Genomic DNA, 27049 nt, shown 5'->3' with positions numbered 1-27049 from the left:
TGTGTCTATGTTCCAGCATCATTGAACACTTCAACACTTACTAATATTTCTTTTCACATTTATATTGCTACATCCAGACAACCTTTGTCTCTAGGTTTTATATGCGTTATCTAAATATGCGTTACCTCTGAATTTAAGATTCACTACATCAAAACAAATTATAGCAAATTTGTGAAGACAGGAACTTATGTCTAAATGTAAACTACAGTTTAGATAATATATATACATAGTAACTAAGTTCCTTCATTTCAACATAAGCCAGTAACTAAAAAGAAATTTCCACAGTATTTAATAACAACCATTTTTCATTCTTACTTTGGACCGGTCTTTTAAAATGTAAGCCTTGAGTTTTCCTTTTTTTCTTTTTTAACATGTCATTTAATGATAAATTATGAACCAATAACCCAACCTCATTCCAGAATATTAGTATTTTTGATAAACCAAACTACTGTATTTCATGATGACTCTGAAACAGAGTGTCTGCAGTATATCTCGATAACCCTAAGAATAAAAGATGCATCAATATTAAGACCACAGTTCAGCCCACTGGCTGTGAGAAATGTATATTTCTGTGAGTTAGTCTCCAAAGGTAGAGCTAAGTAACTAGCTTTGCAAAAAAATGTTATAAGAAGACACAAAATAATATTTTTGGAAGAAAACATGATATTAATACTTATCACTAATAGAAATTAAATCCTCAGGTCTTTTTTTTAACAATTGATTAGAAGAAGGTTATCAAATTTGCAATTTCTTAGATCTTTTTTTTAATTTTTTTAAATGTTTTCTTTATTTTTGAGACAGAGAGACACAGAGCATGAGCGGGAAAGGGGCAGAGAGAGGGGGAGACACAGAATCTGAAGCAGGCTCCAGGCTCTGAGCTGTCAGCACAGAGCCCAATGTAGGGCTCGAACTCATGAACTGCGAAATCATGACCTGAGCTGAAGTCGGATGCTTAACCGACTGAGCCACCCAGGCGCTCCTTTCTCAGATCTTCTAAACTAAAAAATACTTAAGTAATAAGGTTCTGGAGGATGTGTGAAATCAGACACATACAGAGGCGCTCTCTTCAGGTATGTAGACCCAATCACAGCACGCATTACCTTTGGGTTTTACAGTCAGCCGGACAGACGCTTTTTTCACTCCCAATGGACTGACTGCCTGACACTCATATTGGCCTTGGTCATGATGTGCCACGTGGTCAATTCTCAAAGTGCCAGAGGAGAGAACTGTATGTGGACCTTCCTGAGGGAGCTGCCCCCCTGCAAAGAGAGAAAGTACTTTGTATGCCATCGTTATGGCTCGGAGAGCTGACGGCTAGAACTGTGTCGGGTGCTGGGTAAAGGTTGGGATTCCTCCAGAAAGCCTCCATATCCCACTATTGGGACCACGCCCCCTACCACTGCATCCTGGATTCTGGACAGCCCCTCTTGACCAGCCCCCAAAAGGAGAAACTGATCAGCCCCGTAGCGAATCCCTGCACCTTCACGTTTGCTCCTCAGTTATATTTTCCACAGTTAGGGTGCAAATTTCAAAACCAATCTTATTCCAACATTACCCTTGCTTACAGTGGCTTCCTACTCCTCTTGGAATAAAAGCTAAAATTCCTAAGAGGGCATGCGAGGTATTGCACAGGCTAACCCAAGACGCCTATTTCTTCACCGCCCCCCCCCCCCGCCATCCCCCCACTTTGTATTTAATGCAGTGAAAACAAGGCAAAAATTGGCTAGGAGAGGAATTGTTTTGCATTTGTTTATTTTTTAACAACAGTTTTTATCCCTAGATTCCCCCAAAATGCCATTTTTCCTAAATATGATTTTCAACACATGTATGCAATATTTAGCTTATGACAACATTATAGAATTATAACATTTAAGGTGCTGAGACAGCATCTGGAGAATGGTGGCACTTGTGACACTCGGGCTGCTAACCCTCACAGCCATACTTCAGGCCAACATTGCACTTTACCACCCCTGAGCTTAATACTGAGTTTACACTCCTTGCGGCCACTAACAAGTTAATGGGTTTCCATTCTCAACTATTTCAGTGACAATCTGTATCTTATGAAGTGTTTTGCTCTACAGGGAAAAGTAACAGTGAACCTTTACTATGGACACAAATGAGCCAAATACTCTTCTATATGTTTATGAGTATAAATCCATTCAAAACCATCCCCACAACCACCCTGTGCCTTCGGCAATATCTTCAGTCACTCCCAGCATATGGATGAGAGGACTCTGGGAAAAAAAAAACAAAACACACAGTTAATGTATGTACCCAAGGCCGTGCAACTCGTAAAGAAAAGGAGGGAGACGTGAATCTTGGCTTTGCCCCTTCGCAGTTCACCTCCTACCCACTCTACTCTTGTAAAGATGAGGGCAAAACTTTTAGCCAAAAGCAATTCACAAATGTTGACGTGTTTAGAATTTAACCTGGTCACCCGAACTAATATGAAAGTAATTCCAAGACCAGCAAAATCTTGGAGGAGCTCTCATCTCAGAGACTGTAGGCCTTGTTGTCTAATGCCCCAGGGATCACCAGAAGTGCAGGCCCCCTCAGAGGCACCCCACACCCACCCCACACTTAAAAGACAGTAGCTCACTTTTATCCACTTCATATGCTAGAGTTTCACTTATGGTTGGTTTCACTGCACTTAACAGTTTCATTTCGTACTAAAAGAGAATTCTGCCACTTTAAAAAATATTTAAAACCACTGAACTGTCCAATAATTTCATCTTAAAATCAAGAAACTAAGCAAACTGATGGTTGCTAGAGAGGAGGTGAGTGTGAGGAGAAAAAAAAAAATCAGGGAACTGAGGCCCAGAGAGGATTATCTAAGGAAAGCCACACGTTCAAATGCTGAAACTTAACACTTACGAAAAATTATGATGACCTATTTAATCCGGAGATGTACCTATAATATTTAGTTTAAACTGTTTCATCCTCTCATAAAAGAAGGCATTTCTTTCTTCCCACAATACTTATGGTTATGCTAATACCTGCTTTGGTCCAGGCAATTATTGGAGGTGGGTTGCCTTCAGCCTCACAGAGAAATTCTACAGAATGTCCTTCTATTACCATTTGATCCTTGGGAATTCTTGTGAATTGTGGAGGAGCTAAAGAGAATGAAAAAATACGTCAAAGTTAAAAACTACTCCATAAATTTTTAATACCAAGAGGGGGAAAAAAGGAAATAGGTTTAAAAATTTTTTTTTTCAACATTTTTATTTATTTTTGGGACAGAGAGAGACAGAGCGTGAATGGGGGAGGGGCACAGAGAGAGGGAGACACAGAATCGGAAACAGGCTCCAGGCTCTGAGCCATCAGCCCAGAGCCTGACGCGGGGCTCGAACTCCCGGACCGCGAGATCGTGACCTGGCTGAAGTCGGACGCTTAACCGACTGCGCCACCCAGGCGCCCCAGGAAATAGGTTTAAATATGTTGCTTGGGGCACCGGGGTGGCTCAGTATGTAAGGCTTTGGACTCTTGACTTTGGCTCAGGTCACGATCTCACGGTGGTTGTAAGATCAAGCCCTGCACAGGGTTCTGCGCCGAGCATGGGGCCTGCTTAAGATTCTCTCTCTCCCTCTCCCCCTCCCTTGCTCAGACGCACGCACGTGTGCGCACACGCACAATTTCTCTCTCTCAAATAAATAAGTTGCTTAACTGGAATTTGCTTCCAATTATTTACTCGAAAGCTACTAAGAGTATGTAGGTGTTTGCGTATGTCTGTGCCTACTTGTAAAGAAACCAGAAATACACATACCTGGTTTGCGAGGCAGAAAAGTGGTAGTTAACAGGAAGGAAGTATTTCTAAATCTTATGGAATCTGCTTCACGTGTTGTTTATTAACTGTGATAGACCTATATAAAACTACGGATTGTATTTGAACCATTCACAAAATTGTTTCCTCCAAACTTTCATAAACATGATGAAATCTGAAACAAGTCATTCTGTTAATCTCAGGAAAAAAATGCTTCCTGTAACACATGATGCGATAGCTTTGAAAAAGTCGCATTTAAGTCAAAGTTCCAAGATTTCCAAGTGTTCAGATCTTTTGCAGTTGAATTTGTTTAAATAGCTAATAGCTGCATGTACAGTTATAGAATCTGTTCATGGCTTTTATTAATATGCAAAATAGATCCATTTGGCCACTCAAGGGCACAATGATCTCCAGTAATCCCTAAGGGAGGAGATTTTCAAACAACTTTCTGAGATGACCTGACCACTTCTCCTTGCTGTTTGGTCTTTGTACTCACCCCCTCCTTGCCCTTCCTTACCATCTGGATTTACAAGAAACATGATGAAATAAATAATGTTAGGCAAGGTATATATGTTTCAGCTTTCACGTTGTGTGTAAGTAATAAAGATTTTTAAAAGTCTTCAGTTCTAAGTAAGGCACTAGGCTGAACAATGGGAAAAGATAAACTCCAAGGTCATGCAAATTTATGAAAGCCCTCAGGAGCGCTTGCAAGATGCTTGCAATAGAATCTTAGAAAAGTCAAGCTAGAAAACAGTCCACAGATCAGCAGTCTCAGGTTCCGTGTCCTACAGATGAAGAAATCCAGGCTGGGGGAGGTTGAACTCAGTAGCTCTCAGAGACATGATGAAAATTTAGTCCACTCAACCCCCAGCCTGATGTTCTTTTTGGAACATTACACTAACTTTTAAAATTGCTAGGGATAACTTGAAATGAACAAAAATATTTCCACATTAAAAAATCGACTCGTGACACAGTAGAAGAGCTATAAAGCAAGAGTAGGGAGGGGTTATAGCAAGTCATTTGGTCAAGGCACAAATGTTGGGAAATTTGACTTCGACTTTTTAGTAATAACAGAACTCTAGCCAAGTCTGGGTGAAAAGCGCATTTCATATGGTTTCATGGAAAATAATATTTTTAATTCCCAGAGACCACATCCCACCAGAAATTAGGAAAAACATAAATAAATGATCATTTTATACTTGTTCCTTGCGTGAAAATGGCCAACTTGCTAGATCAATGAAGAAATGTTGAGATCTAATGGGGAGAAAACTCAGAAGAGCTAAACATCACAAAGGGAGGCAGTGCAGGCTGGAGTAACTGAACAAGAATATGGAGTTCACATTTCTGGGCCTTCCACTTAACAATGGTGGCCAACAGTCCCAGCTCCGATGCTAAACCCCCACATGCTTAGGCGAAGGGTTCTGCCATTTTCTGGTGGATTTTACAAAATCCGTGACCATGACGCCTCACACAAAAAAGCATTTTTGTTTACATTGTTGGGAACTATAGGCTTTTTCACCTAAGTGCCCCATACTGTGATTCACACCTTCCATTGAGGCTTTTTCTTTTTCATTTTATTATTTGTTCAGCCAGTCTGGGGAAGGAAATTAATCTGTGGGCCATTGTATTCTTGGCTTAGACGGACACTGAAAGAACTAAAGAACATTGATAGAACATCTGTTAAGATGACACAAAGGGGTACATCTTAAAATATTTAGTCTGTGCACTAGGCGAATAAAAGAAGCCTCTTTTGTAAACGTATTGAATGATTAACGGACCGTTTCAAGACCGATTAAAAATCTCAACACAGGGACCTACAAGTAACCCAACTACACAGTTGCAAGGGACGAAAGGACAAGCAGGTGGCGATTTCAGTGCAAACTGCCTGGGAAAAAGAAATCGTTAGCGTATTGCAGTATGAGAAATGAACAGCACCATAAACGCCAGAGTTTGGTGAGACGTCAACTGATCCAGACGAAAAACTGGAAGTAGAAACTAAATTCAAGAGGCTGAGACACAAAGGACTAGAAAGGAGCCTGTCAGAGTGTAAATGCCGCATTAGGTGTTACGCTTCTCAACCCCGGACATTAGATACAAAACAAGGCAAGAAAAAAACCCAAATAGTATTTCTTTGCAAGCAGTTTTCAACCCGGACACATGGAAAGCCTAAAAATAATGTTTGGGTCCTTTAAAAGTAATTCCCCCCAGGAGTTACCCAGGACTTCACGAAAAATTTTCATTTCTACACCTTTTTTAGAGTATAGAAAATGTTTTTCCATGGTATTAACATTTCTAGGGGGAACGCAGTTCTTTCCTCAGACATACGAATGGGAACAAGAAGTTATTGATCTATTGCTACTTAAAGAGCTGATGGTAAGCAAAAGCAATTTGGCAAACATTTACTGAATGCTGGAAACGCAGGACGGGTGAAGTGCTGAACCTTCCAGAGGGCCAATTGCACCACTCCCCAGCAGCCAGCACTCACCGCCCCGAAGTCGCCCCAACTCATGTTCCTAAACATGAGTTGTTGTTCCGTGTTTCCCAGGGTCTGGTTTTGGGACAGATAACACCTTATGCAAGTGTGTTCAGTAAAATAACGTAACTTCTTAACTATACTGTTCCTGGCTCTAGGAAGCCCTCGAAAGTATCACTGTCAGCCGATAAAAAGCAGTTTGGGGTAGAACGGGACATCTGACATCGTTCAAGTAAGCCTTCTGTTCTGTTCACTACACCTCTAAGCCCACAAGGAGTGTTGAGTGCGTATGTGAGCACACGTGCACCTGTACCTACACCCGCACACACAACCAGCACAACAGAAAGGGAGGGGCAGCCCAGGTCAATCGCAAAAGCATAGCACAAAAGCACAAAGTTCTTTACAACAGGATTGCCTGCCCATGCATATAAACTACTTGTAGCACTCAGAATAGTTTTGTTCTTGCTTTAGTTACACAGCCCAGGCTCGTAAGAGCCTTCAGCGCATTCCCGAGCTATGCCGAGTAGACAGCTTGGTAAGCGACTATGAACATAGGGCACAGAATTTCCACTTCCATATCTAAGGCGTCTTTCCTACGTCTGTACAGCATACTGAAGCACAAATATCTTTTGACAGTTTGCTGCCAGATGAATGACCTCATCTCCTTTGTGGCTAACGGTTGATTACAGCATAGGGATAAAGACTGAAGTAAAAATAAAGGCAAGTTTTAATGTGAAGCAGATTAGTTTTGAAAAGTCTATTATGTCAAAAAAGACATGGCAAATACAAAAATCTCTTCACCGATGTACATGACATTCTTTTTTTAAGTTGAAAAATAATTTTCTGAGTGTGGCAGCATGAACATTTCAATCCCGACCTCCTGCTCCCGTACCTTGTACAATTATGTTCGCTGTGGCTTGGACAGAGCCTTGATTATTGGCGGCGTGACAGGTAAATCGACCGTGGTCCTGCAGGGTGACATTTTGCAAGTAGAGTCCTCCGGAAGTAGCCAGGTGCCTGGATCCATCCAGGGCCTCTCCGCTGCCCCTCGTCCAAGTAACATGGGGGTGTGGGTGGCCCGTGGCCATACATTCCAAAGTTGTGCTTGTGCCAACTAAAACCTCTGTGTCCTGGGGCTGGATTATAAAACTAGGCTTGGCTAAAGGAAGGAGGAAAACAAAACAAAATACGGCCAGTAGCAGTTAAGGGTTATTTACTCTACACTGTGGTTTTTACGTGTTTGTCATTTTCAAAATGACTCTATACTAAAATATTATATACATACATATTCTCAAATAATTAAAACTAAAATATCTGGATCTTTTTTTGAGAGAGAGAGAGAGAGAAAGCACTCGTGTGTGTGCACCCATTCAAGTGGGGGAGGGGCAGAGGGAGCCGTTGCGAGGGAATCCGAAGCAAGCTCCACGCTCATCACGGACCTGGAGATCATGACTTGGGCTGAAATCGAGAGCTGAAACCAACTGAGCCACCCAGGCGCCCTTAAATGTCTAGATCTGAAATCCGGATTTGATATAAACATGTAATTTTTTTTAAAGACTGCTTCCCTGTACGCCAGGATGTATCATAGACACGCTGGGGCACACCTATTTTTTATTTCAGGGCTAACTGTTCAAACGTTCCGTTGAAAAATATCCCCTTTTGAGACTCTCTTGCAGTTAAGGGTATCCGTGTGACACTCTTCTGCCAGCACGGTGTAGACGCATGTCCCTGGACGAGTTTCCTTCCCAGATACGAGTGGTTTAGTCAGTCGTTGCTCCTTCTGTTTGCTGCCTGGCACTTGGTCATGAGTTTTGGGTTACAGGAGCCAACTTCGTACCAACAGGTGACGGGTATGAGGGGAGAAGAAGGTCTGTGTGCAAAGGAGTAAAGAGCAGAAAGATCTCATTGGAGCACTGGGCTAATGTGGCAGCTCGGTCCAGACTCCCACACTGCTTGTGGCACCTGAGTAAACCACACACACACACACACACACACACACACACACACACACTGTGTGTGTTCAAGTCACGTCTCCTCAAATTTTCTGACACTTTCAGCCAAACATAATACGATAGTAAGTATTCTTGTAAATACAAAACTTAGACTTCCACATAGGGTGTTCCACTCATCGATTCTTAAGAGCGTCATCTTTTCTAGAAACCTGAAGCAGAAATTAAAGACTTAGTAGGGTGTTAAAAATGCCTCATCATCGGGTCTAATTTGGGGGGGCTCCTTAATTTCTGAGATAAATATACCATGGAGAACAGAGATAAACGCGTTTAATCTAATTCAACAATCAAGATTTAATTTTCACAATATGGCATGCCTTAAGATGGATAAAATGTTCTAGATGTTGAAAAGATGCACGAGACACACTCCCGTCCTTGTAAGCTTATGCTTCAGCTACGAGAACAGAAAACAAGCCACATAGTCTGAAGAACTCCAACATACCTTGGAAATCATTATATTACACTAAGGTGTAAAGGGCTGTAGATAAATGGAAAGAGGTATTATAATAATTGAGATACAAAAGGTTTTTGGAGCGAATCAATGGCAGTGAAAACGAAAAGGAAGATAATCCGATACATCGTGGAACCAAATTTCTAGAGACTTGATCAAGAAAAGATAGCAGCAGAGGCTGAATCTGAAGTTTTAGGAGGATGTTAATAACATCAACAGTGATGGCAAACGTGAGATGAAGTGCAGGCGAAAGGGTTTGAGCGACGTAAAAAATTTGCATGTGAAGATGAGCACGAAGGCGGTGGTGAGTGAGATCAATCCAAATCTCAGGAAAGATGCCAGCAATAGAATCTGTGAAATGGACAGAAATCACTCAAGTTTGATGTTTGGGAATTGCTTCAAAAGTCAAGGAGGGTTCAACGGAAGAGGAAGAAATGTGGTTAGGGCAGGCCAACTGGAGGAAGGGTGGGTGTTGGAGGGTGTGGGGAACAACACGGTCAAGGCAGGCTGAAGTCTTTGAGAAAGAAAGAAGAAGCCGTACCTTAGAAAAGGATCAGGAGAAAGCAGTGCCCAGAAGTCAAAGTAGGAATACTCCCATGTGCAGAGTCAGGCTTGACCTAGAGGGCAAAGTGGATGATGCTTGGGAAAGAGCTAGTGGGCGTGCTGATGAGAAAGTACCGAAGAACCCCGTAGGGAATTCCCGAATCCAGTCAATCTGTGACTCAAATGCCTCAATTCTGCTGGAGTAACTCTTAGTTCAGTGGCGTTTTCTCTACTCCCTCTGTCATTGCCCCATCCAACGTCACTGCTCTCCTCTGCGTCATCGCCACAGCCTGCCCGGCCCCCTCACCTTACTCTGTCCTCCTGCTTGTTCTCCGAACTGCAACCTGGACGACCATTTTAAAAGAGAAATCTAATTTTGGTCACACTTTGAGTACAGTAATGAATGATTCAGCTCTGCCTTACGGCCCCCCAAATCTCAAGGAATCCCCAACTCTGCGTCTGTACCCTCGAGGCATCCAGTCTTGAATGTGCCCTGCTCTGACTACCTTTACTGCCCCTTCTACTACGATGAGGTTTCAGTCCTCTTTATCTGGCTGTGTCCTACTTCTTGCCTTCAGCTTCTAGGTCACTGGTCCCGGGAAATCCTTTCTTGAACGAACACAGATCTCCAAGTCGGCTCCAAGGGCTCTTCCTCTGACAGGGCTGTGCGGCGGCCCACTCTAGAGGGCCGGTTATCAAATTTGGGGAATCTTTCAAGCTGCTTGTGAAGCATAGCCATTGTTAAAAAATCAAGTGACATAAACTTACAACTAAATAAACCTCCTGAACGTCAAAGATCAATTCTGACGTTTACCACTTCTCATTGTTTCACATTTTGCTATTATCTGGAGTTTTGAGATGGTCTACATCTGCGTCTACAGGGTAGAAATGCTATGCAGTAGCATTTCTACTGCATCTCTTCCCAACTCCGAATTCCCATTTCTACTGTGCATCTCTTCCCAACTCCGAATTCATCGGTGTCTCGTCAATCGTCGGCAAATGTTGTACCTCAGGGCTGCTCCCTCGCCCCCAGAGCCAGCGTTTACACATTTGCCAGCGCACAACGAACTCTCCTTTATCCTCCTATCCCCTTTCCTTACCTGTCATAAAACCTGCCATTTTGTTGAATTATGGCTAATCGCCTAATCTATCACCTAATAGACTATCGACTCGGTAAGGGCTGAGGAAACAGTGTCACTCTTTCCATCAGCTCTCTCAAAATGATATTACTACAAATTTGTCACAGTCACTGTGGCTGGTTTACATGGGCCACTGACTTTAGGGCAAAGCAAAGCTCCTGGAAAGTTAAAGGAGCACAGGCTGTCAACCACAGAATCTTCAACAGCAAGCTCAGTAGGCATTCAGTAAATATTTGGTGGGTAATTATTTACGAATGAATAACTGAACGTTTGTTAGAAAGGATGATAGCCCTGCCTAGGTACCACTGAGTCCCTCTGTCTGAGGAGGGCGGGTCGTCTTCTGAGGAGGCCGGATAGGTCATCAAAAGGAGAACAGCAGTCTTGGCACAGCACCTGTGGTGACTACGAGAGAAGAGAACGGGGGCAGGAAATTTAAAAAAAAAAACTTGAAGAGAAAAAAAACAATTTCTGTAAAAGACTAGAAAGTGATAGAAAATGGCAATAGTTTCACTTTTAAGCAGTCCATCCTTTAAAGAAGCAACATAAGTCATTTTCTAGTGCAAATAACTGATGGAGAACTGAGGCATTTACCCCAAGTTCCCTCAGGAAGAAAAGCCGTACCTGGAGGACTGGAGTATCTGAGCATGGCATTCTGGGTCTTGACTTCCCCGGCTGAGTTTCTGGCCATGCACTGATATTCACCTTGGTCCGACTCACGGGTGTTTCGGATCATGAGTGTCCCATCGTCAAACAAGTTAAGTCGAGTATCATCTTCCAAATCCAATGAATGGCTGGAAACGCACGTTTTACACACGTTATTTAACCCCAATCATGTCTCAAACACTTAACAAGACTGAACATATAGGAACTTATAAATATGGCTCGTGTATATCGACTTGTTAACTTCTAAAATTATCTTAATAATCCAGAACATTTTAGTTTAAATCCTAGTTGTCCCTTCCCATTTCTGAGACTGTATCCTAAACACAGGTTTCAAGTCAAGACACGATAGATAGAAAGGAAGGAGGTTTAAATGTCCTGCTTTCCAAGGCAGCATGACTTTAATTTTTTTTAACTTTTTTTTTTTAACGTTTATTTATTTTTGAGACAGGGAGAGACAGAGCATGAACGGGGGAGGAGCAGAGAGAGAGGGAGACACAGAATCGGAAACAGGCTCCAGGCTCTGAGCCGTCAGCACAGAGCCCGACGCGGGGCTCGAACTCACGGACCGTGAGATCATGACCTGAGCCGAAGTCGGACGCCCAACCGACCAAGCCACCCAGGCACCCCTTTAATTTTTTTGTTAATGTTTATTCATCTTTGAGAGACAGAGAGAGACAGAGCATGAGCGGGGAAGAGAGAGGGAGACACAGAATCCAAAGCAGGCTCCAGGCTCTGAGCTGTCAGCACAGAGACCGACGTGGGGCTCGAACTCACCAACTGAGAGGTCTTGACCTGAGCCGAAGTCGGACGCTCAACCGACTGAGCCACCCAGGCACCCCTAAAGCAGCATGAATTTAAACACTAAAGCCATCTATCCAAATGAAAGATACTTCTGCACATTGTTATACCTCTGAATTCCCATTAAAAAAATCATCAGACGATCATATGTAAGTTTTGCACCCCTTTTCTGTGAGTCATTCAGAATGCGTTCACATTTCGTGAAGGAGTAGGAAAATATTCATATTGAAGACAACCTAGCTAAAGCCAAGGACAATTACATGACATGGCATTAAATCAGCACAACCCATTTACCCAGTTGTTGGATGTTAGGCCCTCGTAACGGAACTGGACCATTTGGGGGATACCAGGAAAATGGCGTTTATCCATCCAAATGGAAGATCCATTGAGTACATAGTGAAGGCTATGATCCAGAAGGTTCAGACATCGATAATATGTTTTTGGGGGGTTATCTCTAGCACTAAATGCAAAGCTACTGACACATAAACATATGTTGGAAGTTTGTACAGAACGTTTTTGTCGTACCAGGGTACTTTTCCCTTTTTTAAAATACTCAGTGATCTTGTCTGAGGAGGAATAGATATTTGTATGAGTCTGCTTAGTACTATAAATTTATTAAACATAAAATGCTCCCCCAACACACACATTCATCACTCAATAAGCTCAATTAAACATTTAGTCTACATCATCCATCAATAACACCCTTTAGAGAGGAAAAAGTCCATTGAGGGGATCTCATTTCTCTTTTTAATTTGTTTTACAAAGCCGACAGCTTCCAAGTTTGTCTACTCATTTAAATATGTGTCATCACTGAAGGATAATAACTCATCTTATTTTCATATATGTAAAAACTAAAGCATGTTCAATTAAAGAGATGGAGAAATCATCCTTATTCAGCAATTTCTGTCGCAAAGGATAAGGAGGCACACAATGGCCATATTTCACATCCGTTTTTTTAGAGTGGAGCAGAGATGACAGGACACACAGATGCAATCTGTTCTTCTTCACCCGCTGAAAAGCCTAATTTTAAGAAAAACTACCAGTTATTAGGGCACCTGGGTGGTTCAGTCGGTTAAGCATCTGATGCTTGGTTTTGGCTCTTGATCTCACAGTTCGTGAGTCTGAGCCCTACATTGGGCTCTGCACTGACAGTGTGGAGCCTGCTTGGGATTCTCTCTCTCCCTCTCTCTTTGCCTCTCCTGCATTATCTTTCTCTCTCAAATTAAATAGGGGCACCTGGGTGGCTCAATCAGTTAAACTTCCAACTTCAGCTCAGGTCATGATCTCGCGGTTCAGGAGTTTGAGCCCGGCGCTGGGCTCTGTGCCGACAGCTCGGAGCCTGGAGCCTGCTTCGGATTCTGTGTCTCCCTCTGTCGCTGCCTCTCCCCCGCTTGCACTCTGTCCCTCTTTCTCAAAAATAAACGTTAAAAAGAAGAATTTTTAAAAACAAAATAAATAAACTTAAAAAATTAAAAAGGAAAAAAAAAAGGAAAAGAAAAACTACCAGTTAGTAAGAACTTCAAGTTGCTATTTTTGAAGAGATTCGCTTTAGGAAAAACGATAGAGCTTCTGAACGGTCAGTCATGCAAGGCACAGGCAAGGGAACTAGATGACGGACATTCCTGTAAGTATAAACAGCTACTCAGTGTCAGTAACCTGCAATGAACATCAGAAAGCACGCTTTAAGTGCCCACATTCAAAAGTCTCATTTAGTATTAAACTAATGATTCTAAACACAATTCTAAAATCATCTAACCTTACACCCAATGAAGACCTACTTGCAAAAGGGGGGCCTGGGTGGCTCCGTCAGTTATGCATCCGGCTCTTGATTTCGGGTCACGTTGTGATCTCATGGTTCGTGAGACTGAGCCCGCATCAGGCTCTGCACTGGCAGCTCAAAGTCTGCTTGGGACTTTCTCTCTCCCTCTCTCTCTGCCCCTTCCCCACTCACACATGCTCTCTTTCTCAAAATAAATTAAAAAAAAAAAAAAAAAGATTACTTGCAAAGGAACATGCCAGCAATAATGGAACTGCATCTTTTCCAAAGATGATTTAGTTTCTTTAAAATTTGTTCTTGGAGGGGCGCCTGGGTGGCTCGGTTGGTTAAGCGACCGACTTCGGCTCAGGTCCTGATCTCGCAGTGTGTGAGTTTGAGCCCCGCGTCGGGCTCTGTGCCGACAGCTCAGAGCCTGGAGCCTACTTCAGATTCTACGTCTCCCCCTCTCTCTACCCCTCCCCTGCTCACACTCTGTGTCTCTGTGTCTCTCAATAATAAATAAACGTTAAAAAAATTTTAAAAAATTTGTTCTTGGAGCTTCCAAGCTGGCAAACACGTAGATATTTGGGAAGCATCTCACGCAGAAAGCACAGAAGGTCTGCACCCCTTCCCACATACTTTGCCCTCTCCATCTGGCTTCTCCTGAGTTGTATCCTTTTATAAGAAACTATAATTTAACCCTTCCCAGATCCTTGGAACGATATGACAGACATAGTCTCCTCCTTCATGGAGGTAGAGTCTCGTAAAATGACAGGCTAGTAACAACATAGCGTCTGCCTCAGCCTCTATGTGACGGAGAATTGGGACAAAAGGAAATGGAGGAGGAAGAGGAGGGGAAAAATAGCTGTACACCCACATTACACACAGAGAAATAAAGCAAGTGTGGCAAGAAAAACTCGTTCTAAAACTGAATCCCAAAATATCAAAAGTTACCAAGTGTGTGTATGGTATCTGTCTTCTGGCTAGACAATGCAACAGAGTTCAGCAATTTTTACTCTTTAAAATGGTATAAAACCAAAAAAATTAAACCCACAAAAACCAAATGGTATAAAACCAAAAAAATTAAACCCAGCACATCAAACCCATGCATTTACAACGCACCAATCCCTTTCCCTGGTTATTTCTCTGTTTGCTGATAAAAATTGTTTGCTCACGAATCATGCTGTTCCTTCAAAAATTCAAAGCAGGTCTTCGTGTCTCAATATACGTATCACATTGTCAACTCGGTGCAAACCAAGTAGCAATCATATGTAAAAACACAAAGGTGCGCACAAGTAGAATGTTCTTAGATTTTTGTTTTCCTTGCAAATGTGCCGACAAACAGGTTTGATTTATTAAAGGCAATTCATTGCAATAAGCATTTACAAAGTGCTTTCTAAGAACTAGGCTCTGTGGCTAGGTACCAGAAATAGAAAGACAAGTAAGTTACCATGCATGCCCACAAATTTAAATTATCTTCAAAAGCATGGCTGGTTTAGAACCCTCTTTAGTCACGTGACTATCTCGCCCAACATCTTCCAGTGGCACTCCGAGATTACAAAGGAAAAGCCAAAGTCATCAGCCTTCCAGTTAATGTTCATATTTTCCTATTACTTTCATAAGTAAAACCTTCATCCCAACAAATATGATGCACCCTCTTTCCTGAATCCTACACAGCAATTTCTATCCTGTGCCTTTACTCCTTCTTCCAGCTGGAACGGTTTCCCTCCTCTTTGAATTCAATCAATCATTTATCAAAAAATTATTTTGATTGTTATTTCTAGGTACTGGTAATCACTTTACTCTCCTCCTGAGAAGCCTAAAGAATCTCCCAAACTTACATCAAAAATGGTTCTTATATCCAAGTGAATTGCTGCTCTTATCACCGTGACCTAATGATATGCAATTACTAATCATATGCAATTATCTTTTTTTCTTGAAATTTATTTTGGTTGATATTAATATTGATATAGCACCTTTATTTTGACTAACACAACGTTGCTGTTATATGTTCACCCATATAACACCTCCCAGTATCATGTTTTAGATAAACATAAATAGCACACAGCTGAATTTTTCAATCCAATCTTACAATGTCTTTCAAAAGGCTATTTAATCTGTACATGTATTGTTTTTACTAATGTATTTAAACTTATTTCTAATGAGATATTTTGTTCATTTTCTCTTTCCTCTGCCTTGCCTTTGTCTTAATTCTATCTCTCCCTGCCTTTTGTCGACTGGTCCAGTTTTCTTTAATCACTCTTTCCTTTCTCTAAGTATGAATAGTTGTATTTCTTCATGTTTCTTAGTATTTTACCATAATTTTTACCAGGTCTTCCTGACTTCTCTAAATCCAAAGTTAATATCATTCTACACCTCAAAAATGAGACATGGAAATGATTTAATTATGTCCTCTCTCCTTACAATATTTTTATTCGTAGCATCTAACATTTTACCTCTCTCTTACTTTAAAGTTGGCCAATACTTTAACAATCTCAATTTATTCATATTTATCAACATGTTGAAAAATACATTGCTTTTGGGGCGCCTGCGTGGCTCAGTCGGTTAAGCGTCCGACTTCGGCTCAGCTCATGATCTCACGGATCCTGAGTTTGAGCCCCGCATTGGGCTCTGTGCCCACGGCTCAGAGCCTGGAGCCTGCTTAAGATTCTGGGTCTCCCTCTCTCTCTGCCCTCTCCCATTCATGCTGTCTCTCTGTCTCTCAAAAATAAATGAACATTAAAAAAAAATGAAAAAAAAAACGTTGCTTTTTACTTTTACTTCTTGCATATCACATCTCTCTAACTTGTATTACTTTTAGCAAATATCCCCAAGTAAGGCTCAACTCTGCAAATGTCTTCATTTTACTTGTCAGATAATTTAGCTGAATATAAAACAGAAGGAAACTAGATTTTCTCTTCTTCAACCATTTCAATATATGCGATTGCCTTCTAGCCATGTACAGTTAACTGTCAGTGTAATCGCTATGCATTTGAAGGTAATCTGAAAATTATCTTGGAATGAAAGGTTTTATCTCTTTCAACTTTCTGATCATAACGCGCCAGGTATAGATTTCTTTTTTAAGCCCTGGGTGGGAGTCAGTACAGTTTTTATTCTGAAATCTCACGATTTTTTTCATTTATGAAAGAGTCCTCATTATTACTTCTCTAAACATTGACTCCAGCTCATTATTTCTAACCTATCTTTCTGGAACTCCTACTGGATATGTCCTGGGCCTTTGAATTATAGTCTCTGTGTTTCTTAACCATCCGGAAAGCTAATTTACTCCAACAAACGTACCTTCTAATTCTCTAATTCTACCTTTGCTCGTGTCTAATCAGTTCTTAACACACTGCTCTATGGACCCTAAAGTCAGGATAGAGGACTCTAGGGGGAGGAAAAAAGAGAGTGTTAAGGAAGGGACACCTAGGTAGCTTCTAATGAATTGGCTGTATTTTTTTTTCTTAGCTTGGTTTATGTTAAATAGATGTTTGTTTCAAATGATCTGCTCTACTAGACTTTAAGTTTCATGCACTTTCAGTCTATATGTTATCTTTCTATTTAAAAAAAATACTCAGCGACAAATAATGGGTGAGTTAAGATTTGGTGATGTTAAATACTGCTTGGTATCAGCTCTTCCCTTTCACCTCTACTTTTTTTCTATGCAAAATGGTTAATACAGTAACAGAAATTTCTGCCTACACTTTACCTTTCCTTCATTTTATCCCTTCTTTTTCCATTTCTCTGTTTCCTTTTCAATGCATCTTAGTTTCTTTAGTCACCATATTTAAAACCCTTATGCCATACATTCCATCAGGCAACAGGATTTCACTTGTCCCTTTCCAAATACTATTTCAGTGCCTTTATAACCTTGAAAACGTAATGACTGAATTTAAACTGTAAGAAGGCAGAGCAAGCAGTCTGAAGACATGACAAGCAGCAATTTCTATTTCTCAAGTACCCTTGAACAATCTCCAGATGGAAATAAATTGAAGTCTTCTATCAGTTGAAGTCTTTCTCCTGGGCCAGATTCCAAATTTAATAGTGTTCATAATTGCCTTCTTTCCAAGCTATTTTTAACCTACACTTATTAGTTTTCTGCAAGAATTAAAAACACATTTTACAAACATGTCTGGGTTTCTTACTAAAGTTACAAATTCAAATTATATACAGAAAAGACACAAACTATTTTAATATCAGAATATTTTGTGAAGAAAAGCGTAAAAATATAGTGTTGATTATACACACGACAGAAAACAATGAGATTTTGTGCAAGCCTGGGAAGGACACGTGCGAGGCATGCTAGGTACCAATAATGTAATTAATGAAAATATAATTATCCAAGTCCTGTGACTGAATTGTATCAAACATGTAGTTCATTCTATGTATCTATTTCATATCACCTTCCCACTCGTTCTTTAGACGTTTATTTTAATTTTTTAAGTTTGTTACTGCTATTTAATTTTATATTCAGACTTTTAGATTGATACATACCACGTTTTATCAAATAGTGCAATGAGAATAAAAGAAATAACTAGTATTTTAAATAATCTTGTATATCCTTTATTGCCAATTCACTTACATCACGTTATACTGATTTATTGTGTGAAATTTGCAACACCAAATGTAAAATGTCAGTTTGCAACTAAAATAATTAAGATGAGGTTACATCTAATTATGTTCAGATTTTAAAACACGCTAGTTTATTATTATCCCACTACTTCCTTCTAGAAATAATACAAAATCCCTTTAGTCAATTTCACAATCATTAATGTCTAGAAATATAAATTTTAAAAAACCTCCAGATAATTTGGACAAGTCAAAAGATGAATGCTAAAAGACATTTTTGTCTCTAAGAAATTCTGATAATTTGGGAAATTTCATCTCTAGATAAACTAGTTGAAACAAGATAAATGGGTTAATGACATTGGAAAGAGAATACAACACACATCCATGCTTAATATTTACTTGTTGTGTATCCAAGTAATCTTCGGTTTGGGGTTTCCTTCCGCTCGGCAAGTGAAGTAGACAGTATTCCCCGATGTTACCTCCACATCCTGGGGCTCAAAAGTAATTCGGGGACTCTCTGTGACAAAAGAATTATTGGTGTATTTTTAAAGACACAAAATTGTAGTATCCTAAGATTGAGAATATTTAATATGAATCTACATTAAAGTTTTACAGATTGTCTTGCAGTTACCCAGTAATATGCCAGTTTAGACATTAGACATATATTTAACAAAACTTCAGAAATTTGAAAGATTCGGTGTATAAAGGAATCTCTAATGAAGTAAATGAAATAAATTTCCCCGTGCTTTTATTTCTAGTAGTTCAATACAACCATATTTATGGAAGAAGTTTGATTTTATGGGTCGATATTTCAAGCCAAGTACTTCAATTGAGCTTGAAATTTGTAGGCAGCCTTCCTAGACAATTAGCCATCTAACGTCCGCTTTATACAATTTATAAGAATTTGTATGTCTAGACCTCAAACCTGGCTGAGCAAAATTCCTTATTAATATAAATGAATGTTTCCCTTCTCAAGTAATAATTAGAGGTAAAACACAGAAACATTTAAATTATTTTAATAAGAAAGTAGATTGATTTTTAATGAATCAAATAAGATTATTGAAGTTAAATTATGAGAGAAAAATGTTAGACAGGGAATTTCACTTTTCTATGGCAAACTTAACAAATTTTTCTAAACCTTTCTAAATGATAAAACTCTTCTTTTCATAAGTACGTGATTTGAGATTGTCAGTCCTTAACAAACAACCAGATCTAATATGTCTGAAGAATGTTATACAGGTCCCAATCTTAACCACTTCATCAAAAGTCCATATGATCAACACTTGGCCTTACCCTTTTTGGAAAAGTAGTTTGATTCATCTATATATTTATAAAAAAAAAAAAGTTCTACATTACAGTATGTCAGGCCCAATGCTAAGACCAGTAATGAAACAGTGATCAAAACAAAATTTCTGTAATCATAGGCTTATCATTTCACTGAAACAACTGAAATTAAACAAACACAAAAATGTATAATAATATATTGTGACAAGTGCTAAGAAAAATAAATGGTGATCTGATAGATAGATTATAAAAAGGGACTTGACTCAGTGTGCGTGTGATAGGGAGAAGGTGGGTAGAAAGCGAGATTAAATAAAGCCTTTCTAAGTAACTCATATTTAAGAAGAGGGCTATTATAAGGAGACGTGCAAGACGAATACTGTAGACAGAGTAAAAAGCATGCAGACAGCCCTTGAATTGGAAAAAAGCTTAAGAACTTTTAGGAACTTCAAGCCCATCGTGACGGGTAAACCTCACTGAGCAAACGGACAGGAAGACTGGATCAAGGGTACAGAGAGGACCCAGGGGATACAACATACAGGAAGTGTGGCCTTGTTCAGGATTTCGTGTTTCATTTTCAGGTGTGGGCAGCTATAAAAGAGAGCAAAAAGGACTATATCATCAGATAGGTATTTTAAAAGATCTCCCCAAATATAATAGATTGGAGAGGGAGGAAAATGAAAGCCAGGACACCGGTTAACATGTACTGTATTCCAGGCAAACTGGACCACAACATAAACTTGAAGTTGGGAGTAAAGATGGAAAGTATGGACCAATTTGCGATTTATTTGGAAATAAAGACCAAGTTACATTTCTTCTCAATCTGGATGGAGTTAAATCATATTGATGTAATTTTCCAAATAACCTGCTGAGAGAAGTTAAAAAAACGTGGCCTCCAGTGAATGGGACTTTAGAAAGAAAATGGCTGCTGTAAGCTATCACGTGACTAAATCTCCAAGGAGTCCGATTATCACACACATGCACACGTATGTATGTACATTCAGCTATTCATATTTAAAGCTATATATGGGGCGCCTGGGTGGCTCGGTCGGTTAAGCGTCCGACTTCGGCTCAGGTCATGATCTCTCAGCCTGTGAGTTCGAGCCCCGCGTCGGGCTCTGTGCTGACCGCTCAGAGCCTGGAGCCTATTTCAGATTCTGTGTCTCCCTCTCTCTGACCCTCCCCCGTTCATGCTCTGTCTCTCTCTGTCTCAAAAATAAATAAAGGTTAAAAAAAAAAATTAAAAAAATAAATAAAAAAAATAAAGCTATATATATAGGGGCGCCTGGGTGGCGCACTCGGTTAAGCGTCTGACTTCAGCCAGGTCACGATCTCGCGGTCCAGGAGTTCGAGCCCCGCGTCGGGCTCTGGGCTGATGGCTCAGAGCCTGGAGCCTGTTTCCGATTCTGTGTCTCCCTCTCTCTCTGCCCCTCCCCCGTTCATGCTCTGTCTCTCTCTGTCCCAAAAATAAATAAACGTTGAAAAAAAAATTTTAATAAAAAAATAAATAAAAAAAAGCTATATATAAATATAGATTAGATAGATACATAGGTAGGTATTATCTTATTTATAGTAAAAGCTTGAGGTGAGAACCAAATAATATTCTAAGAAGCTGTACTTGGATCTTCAAGTAAAGGCTGATAGCCTTATCAAAGTCGCCAGAATATGAGCTATGTTTATCAAATCCAAAGTTTGCATTAATATTGTGAATACTAATAACTATTTGATCTAAAGTTGAAAAAACCGCAATTATTTATTAATTTTTTTGTTTTTTAGAAAGTTTTACATTTACTTATTTTTGAGAGAGACAGAGCACAGGTGGGGGAGGGGCAGAAAGAGACAGAGAATCCAAAGCAGGCTCTAGGCTCCGAGCTGTCAGCACGGAGCCCGAGGCGGGGCTCGAACTCACAAACCGTGAGATCATGACCCGAGCTGAAGTCGGGGCTCAACCGACTGAGCCACCCAGGCACCCCTGAAAAACCTCAATTATTAATCATTAGCACTAAGTGATGCTGAGGAATAAGTGGAAACTTTAATGCCGGTCACAGTGTCCTGTGACCTTGTTGAAAAACAGTTTTCCTCAATATCTGAGGAAATTTGAAAGTTGGATTAAATGGTCCTCAAGGACTTTCCCAGCTCTGTTTATGATGATAAAAACTCCCTTAGGCGAAAATGCAGATAATGAAACAGAAATTGACCATACTTTTAACTAAACCTCTTAATAGCATCTTTTGATATTATGCTCTTTTAAATGCAACATTGTATTAACAAACCTTTATAGAAAAGGCAAACAAAAGACAACTCCGTTTTCCACGCACAGAGAAAATTACGTACCACAGTTGAACTCCTCCACCGTTACGGAAGCAATGGAGCGTCCCTGGAGCCTTCTGGGATATTGACATGTAGCAGCAGCCTGAGTTTGGCCATCTCGGGCATAGCCTTGCATAAGTTCCCCCAGCCACATTAAGTCACAGTCACAAACTAGGGCATTGGAATCCAGACGCCTAGGCATGCAGGCAAGAATGACAACTGTTGAGTGACTATTAATGTTGTTTGCATCTTCTGAATTAAAATCTTTAACTGCCTCCAATTTACCTCCTTAGTCACATTTTTGACTCCAGGATTCGTCGGTACCTATCCACAGACTACAACACACGCTTACCTGTAAGCTGACCTTAATAACTACAGGATCAAATGAATGCTTACTTGTCTTAGAGAAGGCTCAGAGTTGAAACTATACATAGTGAAATGTTACGGATCTTTTAAATGTTAAGAACAGAGAATTTACACTTGGTAGTATACTTTTTTTTTTTTTTTTAACTTTTTCACAGAGGTTACTTACAAGAAAGAGTAGAGGCTTTATTACCCAAACGAGGCCTATAAACGTGCTGTGTCTGATTTGGGCAGCTGCCTCAGGTGACTGGCTCCTTTCTCTTGCAAACCACCTTGACATCAGGATGGATAGGCCTGTGTTCTCTTGTGTCTTCAATTTTCCCAAAGGACAGAGGCAGGACTTCTTAAAATTTCTCTGTGTGTGTGTGCGTTAACAGGCCTGGCTATCACTGGAAATGATGCCATCTTACAAAGGCCCACATCTGGGAGTGTCTCTGGCAGACCGGATGGGTAGGCCCTTCACATTTTTTTTGTGGTATTTCCTAACCTAGGCCCACAAGTTGTTCACTTTCGCTAAGTTTTACTACGTTTTCCAAATCCCTTCCAGCGCGTTTTTTTTTTTTCCTCATGAAATAAAATTGATAGATAACCAAAGAGATTGATGGTGTGTACCTCCATTCTTGCCAAAAGATGTGTAGCAAAAGGGTACACAAAGTGATAAATCATCTCTTTCATCCATCCGAAGGGTGAAAGGGCAGCATTAGTTAAATGAAATCCACAAGTCTGTCTATAGCGGTAACGAGGTCACACTCTGCACAAGGGAATTCAAGGGATGAAATGATAATATGAATATATTTATGATGGGGATGTTATGTTGTCTAAATTTTATTGTCATAAGTAATGCTTTATGTGATTTTTAAGAATTTTAAAATGCTATATTTTTTAATATATTGTATAAAGGACATTGTATAAAGGACATTTAATATATTGTATAAAGGACATTGTATAAAATGTCCTTTAAAATCATTTGGGAAACAAAGGAATTTAAAGGATCAATTTGCATATAAAATTAAAAATCACCTAGCTATTTTAACTTAGGAATCTGTATTAGTAGCAAGTTACTGGGAATAGTAAGCTAAAAGTAAAAAAAAAAAAAAAAAAAAAATCATGTTCTTCTCTAGATTTGGAATTTATAATTCGAGAAAATTGTACATTTTTTTAATAAATTTAAGAAAGATTTATTGTCTGATAATTTCGTGAAGTGTATTGTAGATGCTTCGTTCATAAGATTGTTATATTGTACTCGAACTGCATTACATTGAAAACTAGCTATATTTAGCAGCATTAAATAGTTAAAATTAAGGGGAAAAAGTCTCACGTTCATTAAAAGGTTACTGAATGGTATGGATTTTATTTGCTTAATGCTTCCATCAAGATTTCACACTAAACAGAGAAAATAAAGCCATAACTGAAACGGAGAATACTTTCAGCCTTGTCCAGAGTGATGTATAAGACGTAACACTTGACTAGTACTTGTTCAGCAAGGTATTGGGTTCAGTGTCCTTGGCTGCACCTTGTCACTGACTGATTTACTGAACCAGCTACTTTGCTAAAAAACTGATCTATTTCAACATGAAGGAGCCCAAAGTTCATTCTGATTTATGTTTTGAGTTTAATGTCTGGTAATTTTATCAAAAGCAGTTTGTTGTTAAATATTAAGGTGTAAATTCTCACTTTAGTATCACCATGAGATTTCTGAGTTGAGCCAAAGCCAGGACATCAACAACTCCCTTGGGACCCACGATTCTTGAATGTTCCATTTCCCTGATGTCATCATTGCTTACATAACAACCCTCCATTAATCAGCGATCCTCTCTTTCCCATATGTATCCTCATGCCTGTGTGTTTTAACAACACTAGAGCATAAGATTTCATTTCTTCTTTTTGTGACCACTGACTTCAATTAAAATATTCATCCATAGCAGGGATACAAAACATGAATAAAACAACTATAGGTTATTCTTTTCGCACTTGCCACTTAAAAAAACTCCTTTATATTTGAGGGGTGCCTGGGTGGCTCAGTTGCTTGAACGTCTGACCTCAGCTCAGGTCATGATCTCGCAGCTCGTGAGTTTGAGCCTCTCATCGGGCTCTGTGCTGACAGCTCAGAGCCTGGAGCCTGCTTCAGATTCTGTGTCTCTTTCTCTCTCTGCCCTTCCCCTGCTCATGCTCTGTCCTTCTCTCAAAAATAAATAAACATTAAAAAAAAACCTCCTTTATATTTGAAAAAACATATAGTACTAGAATTTTTATGGTAGTGAAAAAACATATAGTACTATATTTTTGCACAAAAATCCATTTGGGGAGGCTTTACAAGTTGAGTGTTTCCAAATTTATACCGAGAAAGCACTACTTAAAACATAGCCTATCATTTAAAGCCATAAATTTTGAAAAATAAAACACTAGATAGAACTAGATAAAACACTATCTTATCAATAATAAAAGTGGGTTGTCTTAATCTTTATTAGCCCATACTTATTAGTAATACACCTAAAATCACTGCCATTTCACTGTTCTCTATTTTGAAGGTTCTCTTACATCAAATATCACACCCGATGTGCTAAATCAAAGACAACTTCTCTTTGATAGCATTCAGTCAAGAATCACAACAGTAAAATAATTACCCACTTGGGTCTGTTCACTGCTCAATGGGCAACTTGAAAGGGAATAAAAAAGCACGGGGTAAGTTCAAATTCAAATCTTTCTATTTGAAAATACAGTAATATATCACTTGCGCTTACATAATCCCTTTCACATAAAGATCCAAAAGCACTTTTTAAAAAGAATTTCATTAACTTTCTCAGTACTCTTGGAAGGAATGCGGTCGTCATGAGTTAGAAATGATATGGTACAGACGGGGAAACCACGAGCCGGTGTCCCCTACGGCTCCCAGTGCTAATAGGGCACATGTGAGCCACACAGGTTTCTCGGACTCCCAGATGCGACCAATGCAGTGACACTCTTTCAATTGTTGAGAGACTTCATTGTTGAAGATGGAATCTATTTGATGGTACACACAGCTTATTTACTAGCCTTCAGTTACTTTCCTGTATTCTGATTTTCATGTATAAATTACAGCTTGGATAGGCACAGGTTTGAGGATTTGGAATAACAGGTACCAGGGCTCACCATCTCAGCCTGACCAAGATCTCAAGAACCCTGGAAGAGCTGGCTCAAATCGTCTGTATGTCAGTTTACCATGACCAGAAGTGACCAGTGTACCATCCATCTATGAACACAACATCAACACAACATACAACGTGGATGGAACTGGAAGCTATTGTGCTGAGTGAAATAAGTCAGTCACAGAAAGACAGATAATCGTATGTTTTCACTCATACGTGGATCTTCAGAAACTTAACACAAGACCACGGGGGAAAGGATAGGGGAAAAAAATTGCCTCAAACAGAGAGGGAGGGAGGCAAACTATAAGAGGCTCTTAAATACAGAGAACAAACTGAGGGTTGAAGGGTGGGGGAGGGGAAAATGGGTGATGGGCACTGAGGAGGACACTTATGGGGATGAGCACTGGGTGTTGTATAGAAGCCAATTTGACAATAAATTATATTAAATAAATAAATAAAAGTGGCTTAAAACATTTGAAATAAAGACAGTGCATGCATAGAATATACATAATGGCACATCACTCTAAAATAAGGTCTCCCTCTGCTTCCTGATTAGTATTTGCTTCTCTGTGTGCGTTCCAGCAATGGAGTGAATGCGTTTCATTAAATGTGAGAGGTTAGAACAAAAAAGCTGCTACTAAAATTTAACAAGAAAGAATAGCACAAAGAGATTAGGGGAAAAAACAAGGGATTTAGCATTTCAAGACTTTCTGAGAGTCTGAGAAGTCAAGAATGATACCCAGGTAGAAATCTATGTAGAAAAGACACATTTAATGGGAATTATGACCGCAAATATACAAAGACAGTGACTCTAACCACACATGGTATAACAAATCCAACAAGAAAAGGAAGAAGGCAAGTAAGAAACATATTCCTCCCACTACCAGAATAAAGCATCCTATTGCCTTGTTGCAAAATATCTTGGTATTTTTCACTTTCCAGATATGACTCAAAACCAAGAATGTGGAAAACAACAACATCCCACTAAACATCAATCGGAATAGCCCAAATCCAGGACCCTGACAACCCTGAATGCCGGTGACCTCTCACTGCCGGTGGGACCACATTGGTACAGCCGGTTCGGAAGACAGCCAGGCAATTTCTCAAAAACCAGATATACTTTTGCCACAAGATCCAGGACCCACGCTCCTTTGTATGTATCCAAAGCACGTGCAGCTTATGTCCACTCAGACCCTACACGCGGATATTTCTAGCAGCTTTATTTCTAATGGCCAAAACTTGAAAGCAAACACGTGTCCGTCGGCAGGTGAAGGCAGAAACAAACTGTGGTACAACCAGACGATGGACTAGTATTCAAGACTAAAAAGGAATTCTCTTTTGAGCCATGAAAAGACATGCAGGCATCTGAAGTGCCTATTACTAAATGAAAGAACCTCATCTGAAAAGGCTGAACGCTGTTAAGATTTCAGTCATATGACATCCGAGAAAAGATGAAACTATGGAGCCGGCTGCGGGCACGAGGGGATGAACAGAGGAGCACAGAGGACTTTTAGGGCAGTGAAAATACTCCACACGACGTTCCATATGCTATATGTCGTTCCACATTCATCTGACCCCATACGACGTGCAATACCAAGGGTGAGCCCTAAGATGTGCTGCGGACTTTGGGTGATCCCGACGTGTGGATTTTAAGAGCTATTCTGCTTTGGTGGGGGATGAGAGTGGCGGAGGCTGTGTGTGGGGACAGAGCGTACGTGGGAAGTCTCACTACTTTCTGCGCACCTGAAACTGCTCTAGAAGACAAAGTCTATTACAACAGCAAATGAGAATCCACGCGTGTACTTTTCC

The 27049-nt window shown here is 40.0% G+C and overlaps 1 protein-coding gene across 1 annotated transcript in view; it reads right to left on the bottom strand.

Annotated features, from left to right (window-relative positions):
- Window positions 1–27049, bottom strand: part of PXDNL (peroxidasin like) — a 266765-nt gene that overhangs the window by 103768 nt on the left and 135948 nt on the right. The window contains 6 exon segments of the mRNA XM_032591901.1: window positions 1101–1259; window positions 2997–3113; window positions 7126–7392; window positions 10997–11166; window positions 18561–18678; window positions 21777–21946. Of these exon segments, the coding sequence (XP_032447792.1) occupies window positions 1101–1259; window positions 2997–3113; window positions 7126–7392; window positions 10997–11166; window positions 18561–18678; window positions 21777–21946 (1001 nt within the window).

This window comes from Lynx canadensis, chromosome F2 (genome assembly GCF_007474595.2).
Source record: "Lynx canadensis isolate LIC74 chromosome F2, mLynCan4.pri.v2, whole genome shotgun sequence".
Taxonomy (NCBI): Eukaryota; Metazoa; Chordata; class Mammalia; order Carnivora; family Felidae; genus Lynx; species Lynx canadensis.
This window is presented reverse-complemented; position numbering and strand designations above follow the sequence as displayed.